At 39.0% G+C, this 10,190-nt stretch overlaps 1 protein-coding gene across 1 annotated transcript; it reads left to right on the top strand.

Moving 5' to 3' along the window:
- Nucleotides 1-1,695: 1,695 nt before the first annotated feature.
- Nucleotides 1,696-9,529, top strand: LOC148589937 (cysteine-rich receptor-like protein kinase 10). Its single transcript, XM_088516178.1, has 7 exons — nt 1,696-2,479; nt 6,724-6,864; nt 6,951-7,075; nt 7,251-7,461; nt 8,392-8,629; nt 8,929-9,079; nt 9,181-9,529. The coding sequence occupies exons 1-7, from the start codon at nt 1,696-1,698 to the stop codon at nt 9,511-9,513; spliced, it is 1,983 nt and encodes a 660-aa protein (XP_088372304.1). The 3' UTR covers nt 9,514-9,529.
- The last annotated feature ends 661 nt before the right edge of the window (nt 9,530-10,190 follow it).

The following is a 10,190-nucleotide window of genomic DNA, read 5'->3' as shown; positions in this document are numbered from 1 at the left end:
AAGACCCAAGAATCAAGAGAACTATCAACAGATAGAAGTAGGGCATCGTGCACTTCTTCTGTTGCCACGACATTTGCGGCATCATTTTCGGTCTTCTTCTTCAGCTCTCTGCAGTTCTTCTTGAAGTGGCATGTCTTGCCACAGTTCCAACACTCAGGTTTTCGTCCAAACCTGGATTTGCTCCTACCCTTCCTGGACTTAGATCTGCCCCTCACAGAGTTTCTATCTTGTCCTCTACCCCGAGTCTCGAGGTTTAAAGCAGCACCAGAACAAGAGGCTTCACCCGCATCTCTTCTGCGAACCTCTTCACTGAGAATCAAATCCCTGACGTCTTCATAGCTCAGTTTACTCTTTCCTACAGAGTTACTCACAGCCATCCTCACTGCTTCCCAGCTGTTTGGCAAAGATGCCAAGACGATCAACGCACGAACCTCATCATCAAAATTAATTTCCACCGAGGATAATTGATTTGTGATGGTGTTGAACTCATTGAGATGATGTGCCACCGAAGCTCCTTCCGCCATCTTTAGGTTGAACAATTTCTTCATCAGATGCACCTTGTTGTTAGCCGACGGCTTCTTGTACATGTTTAACAAAGCCTTCATTAGACCTGCTGTGGTCTTTTCCTTTACAAAGTTGTGTGCAACTGATTTTGACAGTAATAACCTGATAACTGCTAGGGCTTTATGATCAAGCAGAGCCCACTCGCTATCATACATGTCGTCGGGTTGTTCTTCCAAAAGAGGTTGATGAAGATCTTTCCCATAAAGAATATCTTCAATCTGTACCTTCCAATACCCAAAATCTTTGCCGTCGAATTTCTCAATTCCCATCTTTCCTTCTTCACCTGCCATCGCTCCCACTCGAACCAACAGCTCTGATACCAGTTGTTAGGAAATTAATCCTATTTCCCAAGACCCGTGAGATGCGAAAAATAAAAAAGAATGCGGAATAATAAAGATAAGCAATCACACACGACATAAAGATTTAAGTGGTTCGGCTTAACAAGCCTACATCCACTGGCGGAGACGACCCAGAGAAAATTCACTATCAAAAGATGAGTACAGAAGAGTAACAGAGTGAGAAAACCACTCAAACCCAAAGCCCCAAATACACCCAATTCTCACTTTGCCCAAAGGAGAATAATAACAAAAGGGGAAAAGAAAACACTCTCTTTCTTGCTCTCACTTTTTCTCTCTATTGTTGGCTCACCAAAACACAAAGCAAATATTACTTTGTTTTTCTCTGTACGTTTATGTGCTGTAAACACCCCTTTATATAGGACATAAAAGTTGGCTAAGCAAGGCTCCTCCAATTCCAAATTGTAGAAGGACTTCAAGTCCAAGTCATGCTCTAAAAAGAAAACCAGTTCCAAGAGCAACTAGGAATACAAAACGTGAGCCAAAAGGATCCTCTTTTAATGATGCTGGGTCCCACCAACTTTATGGTGAAAGTCACAAAACTCCAACAGGGTAAATATTTTCCCAACTTTCATTACCAAATACATATATATATATATACTGCCGACAAAGATAATTTGCACATGCTTGACCTTCTTTATTGACTAGCGCTCATGAATGATCCCTTAAATGTTTGTATCTTCCGTAAAGAGTAAGTCCTACTGATCTTATTCAATGGCCCTCACCCCCCGAACAAAAAGCCATTGATACTGATCAATTTTTAACCTCCACGTACATGACGACCCTTTTTGTCCTCTCCTTGCTGATCGCCTTCCTTAGCCCAACCCGAACTGAAGCTGCAGCAACTTACCTCCACCATGATTGCCAAACCGCAGCCAATTTCACCGCCAACAACACCTACCAGTCAAACCTCAATCACCTCCTCGCTTCGCTTTCTTCCAACGCCATAAGCGACACGGGATTCTACAACACCACCGCATCAGCTGGGAACTCCGTTGCCACGGTCTACGGCCTCTTCCTTTGCCGGGGTGATCTCCCCGCCGACGCCTGCCAAGAATGCGTTGCCGACGCAACCAAAGACGTGGTCCATCACTGCCCCAATGAGAAAGTGGCCGTGGCTTGGTACGAAGAGTGCATGTTACGCTACTCAAATAAGTATATCTTCTCCCGCATGGTCACCGTCCCTCGCCTTAACATGTCGAACTTATTGAATATATCGGAGCAAAGACGGTTTGACCAGCTGGTGAGGACAACCATGAACGACTTGACAAGTCAGGTTTCAAATGTTGAGTCGGGGGCCAACAAGTTTGGGACGAAAGAAGCCAAGTTCACGGCGTTGCAAACGCTCTACACTCTTGCCCAGTGCACGCCGGATTTGTCGGGTTCCGATTGCAATAGCTGTTTCCAGATAGCGATAGCATATCTACGGGATTGTTGTGGGGGAAAGCAAGGAGGCAGAGTACTGTTTCCTAGTTGTAACGTTAGGTTTGAAGTGTACCTCTTTTACCAGTCACTACCACCTGGTCCTCCACCTACTGGATCAGTAACACCCCACAAAGGTAAAGTTTTTTTTTTTTTTTTTTGCTTTCTAATTCTCTCCTCACTTTTTCCTAAATCTAGGGATTTTGGGACTTTTCCCTCTCTAATTTTTTATTTTTTATTGTAAGATTTTGGCTAAAGAGAGTACGATTAGGAGTGCGAAGATGAACCGTTTACAGCTTATCGATCAGCAACCGATTGCCTATTGACCACCTTAAAAACTTGTAACTGACAATTAATCGACTATTTATTAACCAACTAACCGAAAAAATCAAAACTATTCATTGTCAGTATGAACTACGAAGTCGATTAATTAATCGACTTTTACGAATCGATAGGCGAAAATGTTTCTACCAACACCAATCAAATAGATACCACCCCCTAAGTATGACTGCTCTTTAATCTTAATATAATTATGAATAAATTAAATTTTGATACTCTTGAGTGCATTAATCTTAATATAATGATACCTTCAATTCATGATTGAGTGCATTAATGACCTCCAAATTAAGCGTCTCCTTCTAGCACGATTTTCCTCAGTCTCTCATTACAGTACATTAAATCAAGAAAAAGAAGAAACCAAGATGACCCTCATTACAGTACTCTGAAGTAACCAAGAAGAAGAAAAACAAAGATTATGGTGTCTTCTCCTCTCCCCTCTCACTGCCAGAAATCATAGACAAAAACCCCAACGGTAACCATTATTTCCTGGCCATTTGAGGAGCTCTGGGTTCTTCACCATTAAAGAAAAAGAAAAGAGTTTCTGGAAATGAGACAAAAACAAAAAGAAAAAGACGAGAAAAAGAAGGAGGAGATGTATGGGATTTCTTATCTAATAGGGACCTGTTTGTATTTGCTGTGTATATTTTAGGATTTGCTTCATCCATGGCGCCAGCGAACGCACCCATAACAGGGGACAATAGAAAAACTATTGCATGTAACTTTTTTGTGATTTTTTTGAATTTTTTCCTATATTTAAGGATGGAAAGATATCGTTAGAGACAGAGTTTTCCTCCAAACTGGATTGAAGAAAGTTTCTTCAACCCAATCTATAAAAATGACATGTGTCTATTTTTTTAATAATATGTGAAATGCACATGATTTTTAATATTATTTATTCCAAATTTATCCCTACTATTAAAAAAATATGTGCATCTCACATGTTCAAATAACACATGTCATTTGTATAGACTGAGTTGGAGAAAGTTCCTCCAACCCAGTTTAGAGGAAAACTCTATTTTATTGTTGGTCGTCTTACGCCTTTTCTACTTAATTTGTTAATTATTGAAAGTGGACCAGCTTATGTATGATTCCAAATACAAGCATAATATCAATCCATTAATTAAGAAATTAGCCATCACAAGCACCAGATCGATTATATATTTAAGAATATTATGTTAATGTTATTTACTTCTTTAGGTATTATTAGTCAACTAGGTTTACCTTTCCTTAATCTACTAGGTTTACCTTTCCTTAATCTATTAGTTTACTTGCCTCTCTATAAATAGAGGTCTCTGTATTCATTATTATTATTAGAGTCAATACAATGTAGTCCACTGTGTGCTTTCGCTCTCTCTCTCTCTCTCTCTTTTCTCTCTTTCTTCCGCTTCTAATATATTATCCAATATATTTAACATGGTATCAGAGCCACATTTCTGTGGCCTTCAATAATTGTCTTTTATGGTGTTTTCTTTTTGATAAATTTCAGTCTTGTTGCCCTACATCACGTGCCGCCCAAAATTTCTGTTGTCTATAGTGTCAAAATCGCCGCAGCCCTTGCAGGAGCTCAACGCTTCTGCCACCAACGATAGTTCAGACGCTGCCAAGTATAAATTCAAAGAGATCTGAAGCGTCCAAGCTTCCGAGCACTCACACGCGCCACTAGAAGGTTCTATCCGTCAGTAAACGCGCATCCTAAGGGTTCCTCGGCACGCCGGCAAGACTCGCCTAAGAAATTGTTTGTTCCTTTTCGGGCCTCTACAAAGCTCCGATCACAACAGCAGTACCCCCAATCGAGAGATCAAGGCCAGAAGAGTCTAGATCTGTCGAGATCTCAGCCAAAGACATTTTGACGCGCCCACACGCGCCGCCATGAGGTGCTGCTCTCAGTCCACGCACCGCTGAAGTGCCTCCACGCGCCGCCAGGTGAGGTGGATTAGCTTGGTTTCCGCACCGCTTCATAGATCAGGTGCCAACGATCACATCTCCACCAAGAACGCCACCATACCACATTGGACGTGCCTCCACGCGCTGGAAGAAGCCTCTGCGCGTGAATCCCACACGCCGCAGCGCTGCCGCCACTGAGGCGCGTGCACCACACGCGCCAGCGCATCTCTTCTATTTTTTGCAGCCACGTGTCGTCCTCTCAGAGAGCCACATCAGCCCTAGCGCTCCATTGCAACGTCAGCATTGACTTTGACAGTTGACTTTGCCTTTGACCACTGAAAAAGTTGACCAGGTGTTTCCTAGTCAATTTTTCGTCCTGATTTTAAATTTGTGGTCTATTTTTGCTTTTGGCATCTCTATATGACCAAAAACAAGATTCTTCTTCAAATTTAGGCGTTCAAGTTGGTGCATGCATTGTTCAATTTGGTACCACATCCTTTTTTTTTTTTCTTTAGTGCAGTTCAATCCGGTTCATTCTTCTTGCAGTAGGCACTCTTAGGTCAGACCAATCTTTCGTCATGTCCATGGGTTTTCGGGCCAAAGAAGCCCCTTTCAACCGGCCCACTTATGCCTTGTCAAATGCCGCCATAACCAGTCACTGCAGCCTCTCCTAGGCCATTAATCCATTACTAGTGAGAATTTTTTTTTTGGTCAGACCTTTCAATGGTCCAAGGGTTTCAGGCATAAATAGCCTCTTCAACCGGCCATTTTTCTCCTTACTTAGCTCAACCGACCAAGCGAGACGATCTATTAGTTAGATGGGTCAGACTTCAGTTCAGCCGACAAGGCGAGACGGTCCAAGGGTTTCAGGCATGATTAGCCTCTTCAACCGGCTCTGCTTATCTCAGCCGATCAGGCGAGACGATCTACTAGTTAGATGGGTCAGACTTTCGTTCAGCCGACAAGGCGAGACGGTCCAAGGGTTACGGGCCAAACAAGCTCCTTTTAACCGAACCTACTTTTCTCAGCTGACCAGGCAAGCTACTTCATTACTAGTATATGGTTTTCAAGTCAAAATTACAACCAAGCGAACCAAGCTCCAGCTTAAATTCATTGCTCAAATTCAGGCATAATCTACCGGTCTCTAACAACTTTTATGGCGTTACTTCGGCAATTGTTTCGGCACAAGCAGCTTTTTCAGCGAATTCCTTTTTCTTTCCCTTTTCGTCTATCCAAACTCAAGCTTACACATTGAGTTTGAGGGGGGATGTTAAGAATATTATGTTAATGTTATTTACTTCTTTAGGTATTATTAGTCAACTAGGTTTACCTTTCCTTAATCTACTAGGTTTACCTTTCCTTAATCTATTAGTTTACTTGCCTCTCTATAAATAGAGGTCTCTGTATTCATTATTATTATTAGAGTCAATACAATGTAGTCCATTGTGTGCTTTCGCTCTCTCTCTCTCTCTCTTTTCTCTCTTTCTTCCGCTTCTAATATATTATCCAATGTATTTAACATATATATATAAGCGGATTTTTTTTTTTTTTGACATGTCCACACAAGAGTTGGGAGGGGGGATTCGAACTAGTGACCTCCGCTTCATGAAGCGTGGTCTCCAGTCAATTGAGCTATCTCTTGGGGACATCAGCTGAGATGAAGCCTGTTACTGCAGATAAGTTCAAGCATTGCTTGAACTTGACAAATATCTCCATGTGCTAGAGATCGAGAGGCGGCGGCGGCATCTCCAAACTTATTAGTTCCAAGTGAATCCAAATGATTATGTTCCAAGAGGTAAATATTCGCAAATGTGGAAATTGTTGGAACTAGTGACTCATATTAGAACACCAGTGGATGGGTCCCCAAGAGGTAGTTCAATCGGGTGGAGACCACGTCTCATGAAGCGAAGGTCACTAGTTCGAATCCTCTTCCCTCTCTTATGTGGACATGTAAAAAAAAAAAAGGAACACTAGTGGATGGCCAAGTACACTGAGCAGAGTGAACGATTAGGTTGTGGGAGTGCGGGGGCTCATTACGGTACCTACTGTATAGCAGTCTAACCAACATTTTTGTTATGTATAATTAGAAAGCACCTGTAATAATAAATCATTCTGCAGTACTCTAGCTTATCAATGCAAGTGAATATTGTTCATGCAGGAAAACATCAAATCTCACAGCGGACGATTGTTGCCATTGTCGTTCCGTTTTCTGCCTCTATTGTGCTATTTGTCATCGGCTACTGCTTTTTAATTAGTAGGAGAGCAATGAAAAAGTACAATGCTTTACAGGAAGAAAACGGTAAACAATATACATAATTTGATTTTCTGCATTTATCTTATAATTCCTAATGTTACACTTGTTACATTTACTGTTTTGTTGTGCAGCTGCTAATGATATTACAAGTACTGTAGAGTCCTTGCAATTCGATCTTGCTACAATTGAAACTGCCACCAACAGGTTTTCATATGAGAATAAACTTGGTGAAGGCGGATTCGGTGTCGTTTACAAGGTACAAAATTCGTTTTAATTGTTTGTTTAGTTTTTGGTAAGGATTCTACTCATTTAAGTAAACAGCAATATAATTTTGCGCATCAAAATCTGACATTCCTGAAGCATTTGATGTTTGGATTTTACGAACCGTAAATGGTAAATTGTTCTAATGACAAGTTAAAGTACATTTTCAGGGTATACTTTCAAATGGACAAGAAATAGCTGTGAAGAGGTTGTCTAAAACTTCTAGACAAGGAAAAAAAGAATTTAAAACTGAGGTGATATTGGTTGCCAAGCTTCAACACCGAAATCTTGTAAGACTTTTGGGATTTTGCTTGCAAGGAGAAGAAAATATACTTGTCTACGAGTTTGTGCCTAACAAAAGCCTTGACTACTTTTTATATGGTTTGTCCCTGATAAACACATGTCTAATTTTCTTACGTGTCATATGAAATGTGAAGCTTTTACCTTCCATTTAATTAAGAATGGTTCAACTTATAGTTTGTTTGTTTTTTAATGGTGATGGACGAGCCTCACCTGATCCCATTGGCATCATAGGCATCATCATCCTTGTGATTTTGAATAAGTCCAATATGCAGTCACTCCAACTTTTTTTTTAACTCTTGGAATCTGGCTCTCGAAGGAGCCTCCCTCTCACAATTGGTATCTTTAAGGGGATTGTAACGCCGTTGTGCTGATTGGCCATTGATCCTGGTAAATCTTACTATGATACCAACTGACGTAGAGGGAAACTTGATAACAACAATCAAAAGCGTTTGCATCTTCTGACCAAAAGATAAAACAAGCTCTCAAGCTTAAAGAACATTAAACTTCCCAGAGTATTTGAGAAAATTATCAGATTTGATAATAATTCAAGTTGTGTCTTTTATATTACAAACTAACATATATATAAAAGATAAATACTTGTAGAAAAAGTAAACTTACTCCTAGTAGTGAAAATAAATATAATCCTAGTAAAGAAATAAAATCTAATCCTTGTACGTAGGAAAAGAAATTAATTAGATCCTAGAAAGGAAAAGAAATAAAGTCTTAATTAAAATTAGAATAAAAATTTAAAAAAAAAATCTTCATCTTCGGGTTACGTTAACGTTGAATCAGATGTAGCGTCCTACATCATAAGATCATTTGCTTAACTATTAACAAATTTATTGAATGTTGTTTAACTAACAAGAGATAAATAGATTAAATTGTTTTTCTATATTAATATTTAATTAATTTGAATTTTATTTTTCAATTAAATGAATAAGTTCAATATTTATCTGACTTAGTTGATTATTCTAATCCGAATATTGAGTCTTGATCATGAATGTACAGAACCTACAAGTCAAGGGCAACTAGATTGGTCAAGCCGTTATAATATTATTGGAGGGATCGCTCGAGGGCTTCTTTATCTTCATGAAGATTCTCGACTTAGAATTATACATCGTGATCTTAAAGCTAATAACATTTTGTTAGATAGAGATATGAATGCAAAAATTTCAGATTTTGGTTTGGCAAGGATTTTTGAAGTTGATCAAACTCAAGGGAACACCAGTAAAATTGTTGGAACATAGTAAGTTTTTAATGTTTGTCCATTTCTACAACAAAAAAAGGTTTTTGTAAAAGAAAGACTTGGTTTTAGAATTAACTACTGTTGATGGAAAAAAAAAAGTACTTTGAAAAAGGTCATTCTAATATACTAGCAATTCACTTTAGAGAAGCATACTTTTGACTCCAACCTTCATGGCAGCATGATTGTATCTGTGGATTAATGTTAATTAAATATGTTATATGCATTTCATTATTTAGATAAACAAGTGAGCTTGTCATACTTATAATTAATATTGTTATATCTATGATGTTGGTTTGTAGTGGTTACATGGCTCCAGAGTATGCTATGCGTGGACAATTCTCTGTAAAGTCTGATGCGTATAGTTTTGGTGTCCTAATTCTTGAAATTATAAGTGGCAAGAAAGTACGTTCTTTCTATCAATCAGACGGTGAAGGAGACCTTTTGAGCTATGTGAGTAATATGAACCAAATATTCTGATTTTGTTTTCCTATGTTAATGCAAACATCATATGTCCATTTAATATTGTAACATTATATGTCCAATTGGCGCAGGCTTGGAAACAGTGGGCGGATGGAACACCCTTGGAAGTGTTGGATCCAAATATAGGAAATTCTTACTCAAGAGATCAAGTTATCAGATGTCTCCATATTGGTGTACTCTCTGTGCAGGATGATCCAGCTGAAAGACCCACGATGGCGTCCATAGTTCTCATGCTTAACAATCACTCCGTTTGTTCGCCATCATCTCCTCGACAACCAGTATATTTCCTTAATAGTCGAACGAGGCAAAAGCCATTAAATGAGCAAGAGTCAGGTCAATCTACAAGAAAATCAATGCCATTGTCAGTAAATGAAGCATCAATTACTAAATTATACCCTCGATAGTGAGGATAGTAAGAGCGTCACGAGAATAAGTAAATGTTTATAAAGTCATGATACTTGAACCGTGACTTGTATATTATGAGTATTCATAAATTAAGAATTTGAACTTCTGTATTTGAAAAGTGTGTTGGGGTATATTTGAACCGTATATTCTTGAATCATGAGTCGTATTCGTATATTTGAACTACAGCCATTGTTGCAGCCACAACACACTTTTCGAACTTTTACTGTTGGGGTACATATTTTCCCAACTTTGACTCACATTTTCCTAAATGACGCAAGATAGATGGATTGTTGATGGGCAACATGGTGATTCTGTTCACGAGGAAGTCTCTTATAACATGCCTTGAAAAATGTGATTTTAAATGTCATAAAAGACTTTAACTTTTCTTATTTGAGATCCATTAATTTTTAAATTAGATGGTAAAAGCTCAACCCAATAATGAATGGGATAAAAAGCTTGCAATCCAATATGTATATTCACCATACAAGAATTATTTTTTAAAAAATTATTATTATCATTATCAGACCAGGTTGTATTTTAATTTGTAGTCGCTAAAAAGAGAGAGCCTCTTTGCATTACCATGGTCACAAGACCTTGGTGATTCAGGACCGCGGAGGCTCTCTATGTACTGATTTGAGTAGGGGTTGGGAGCAGAAACAACCTGGAGGGTGAAAAG

Source organism: Corylus avellana, chromosome 1, assembly GCF_965113065.1.
Source record: "Corylus avellana chromosome 1, dhCorAvel1.hap1.2, whole genome shotgun sequence".
NCBI classification, from domain to species: Eukaryota; Viridiplantae; Streptophyta; class Magnoliopsida; order Fagales; family Betulaceae; genus Corylus; species Corylus avellana.
The sequence above is the reverse complement of the archived record's forward strand: the minus strand, read 5'-3'. Positions and strand labels throughout refer to the sequence as shown.

Excerpts from the sequence above, each read along its gene's own strand:
- LOC148589937 (XM_088516178.1), top strand. The coding sequence starts at position 1,696 with ATGACGACCCTTTTTGTCCTCTCCTTGCTGATCGCCTTCCTTAGCCCA. Across the intron at positions 8,630-8,928 it reads AGTAAAATTGTTGGAACATA|TGGTTACATGGCTCCAGAGT; the intron begins GTAAGTTTTTAA and ends GTTGGTTTGTAG. Across the intron at positions 9,080-9,180 it reads AAGGAGACCTTTTGAGCTAT|GCTTGGAAACAGTGGGCGGA; the intron begins GTGAGTAATATG and ends CAATTGGCGCAG.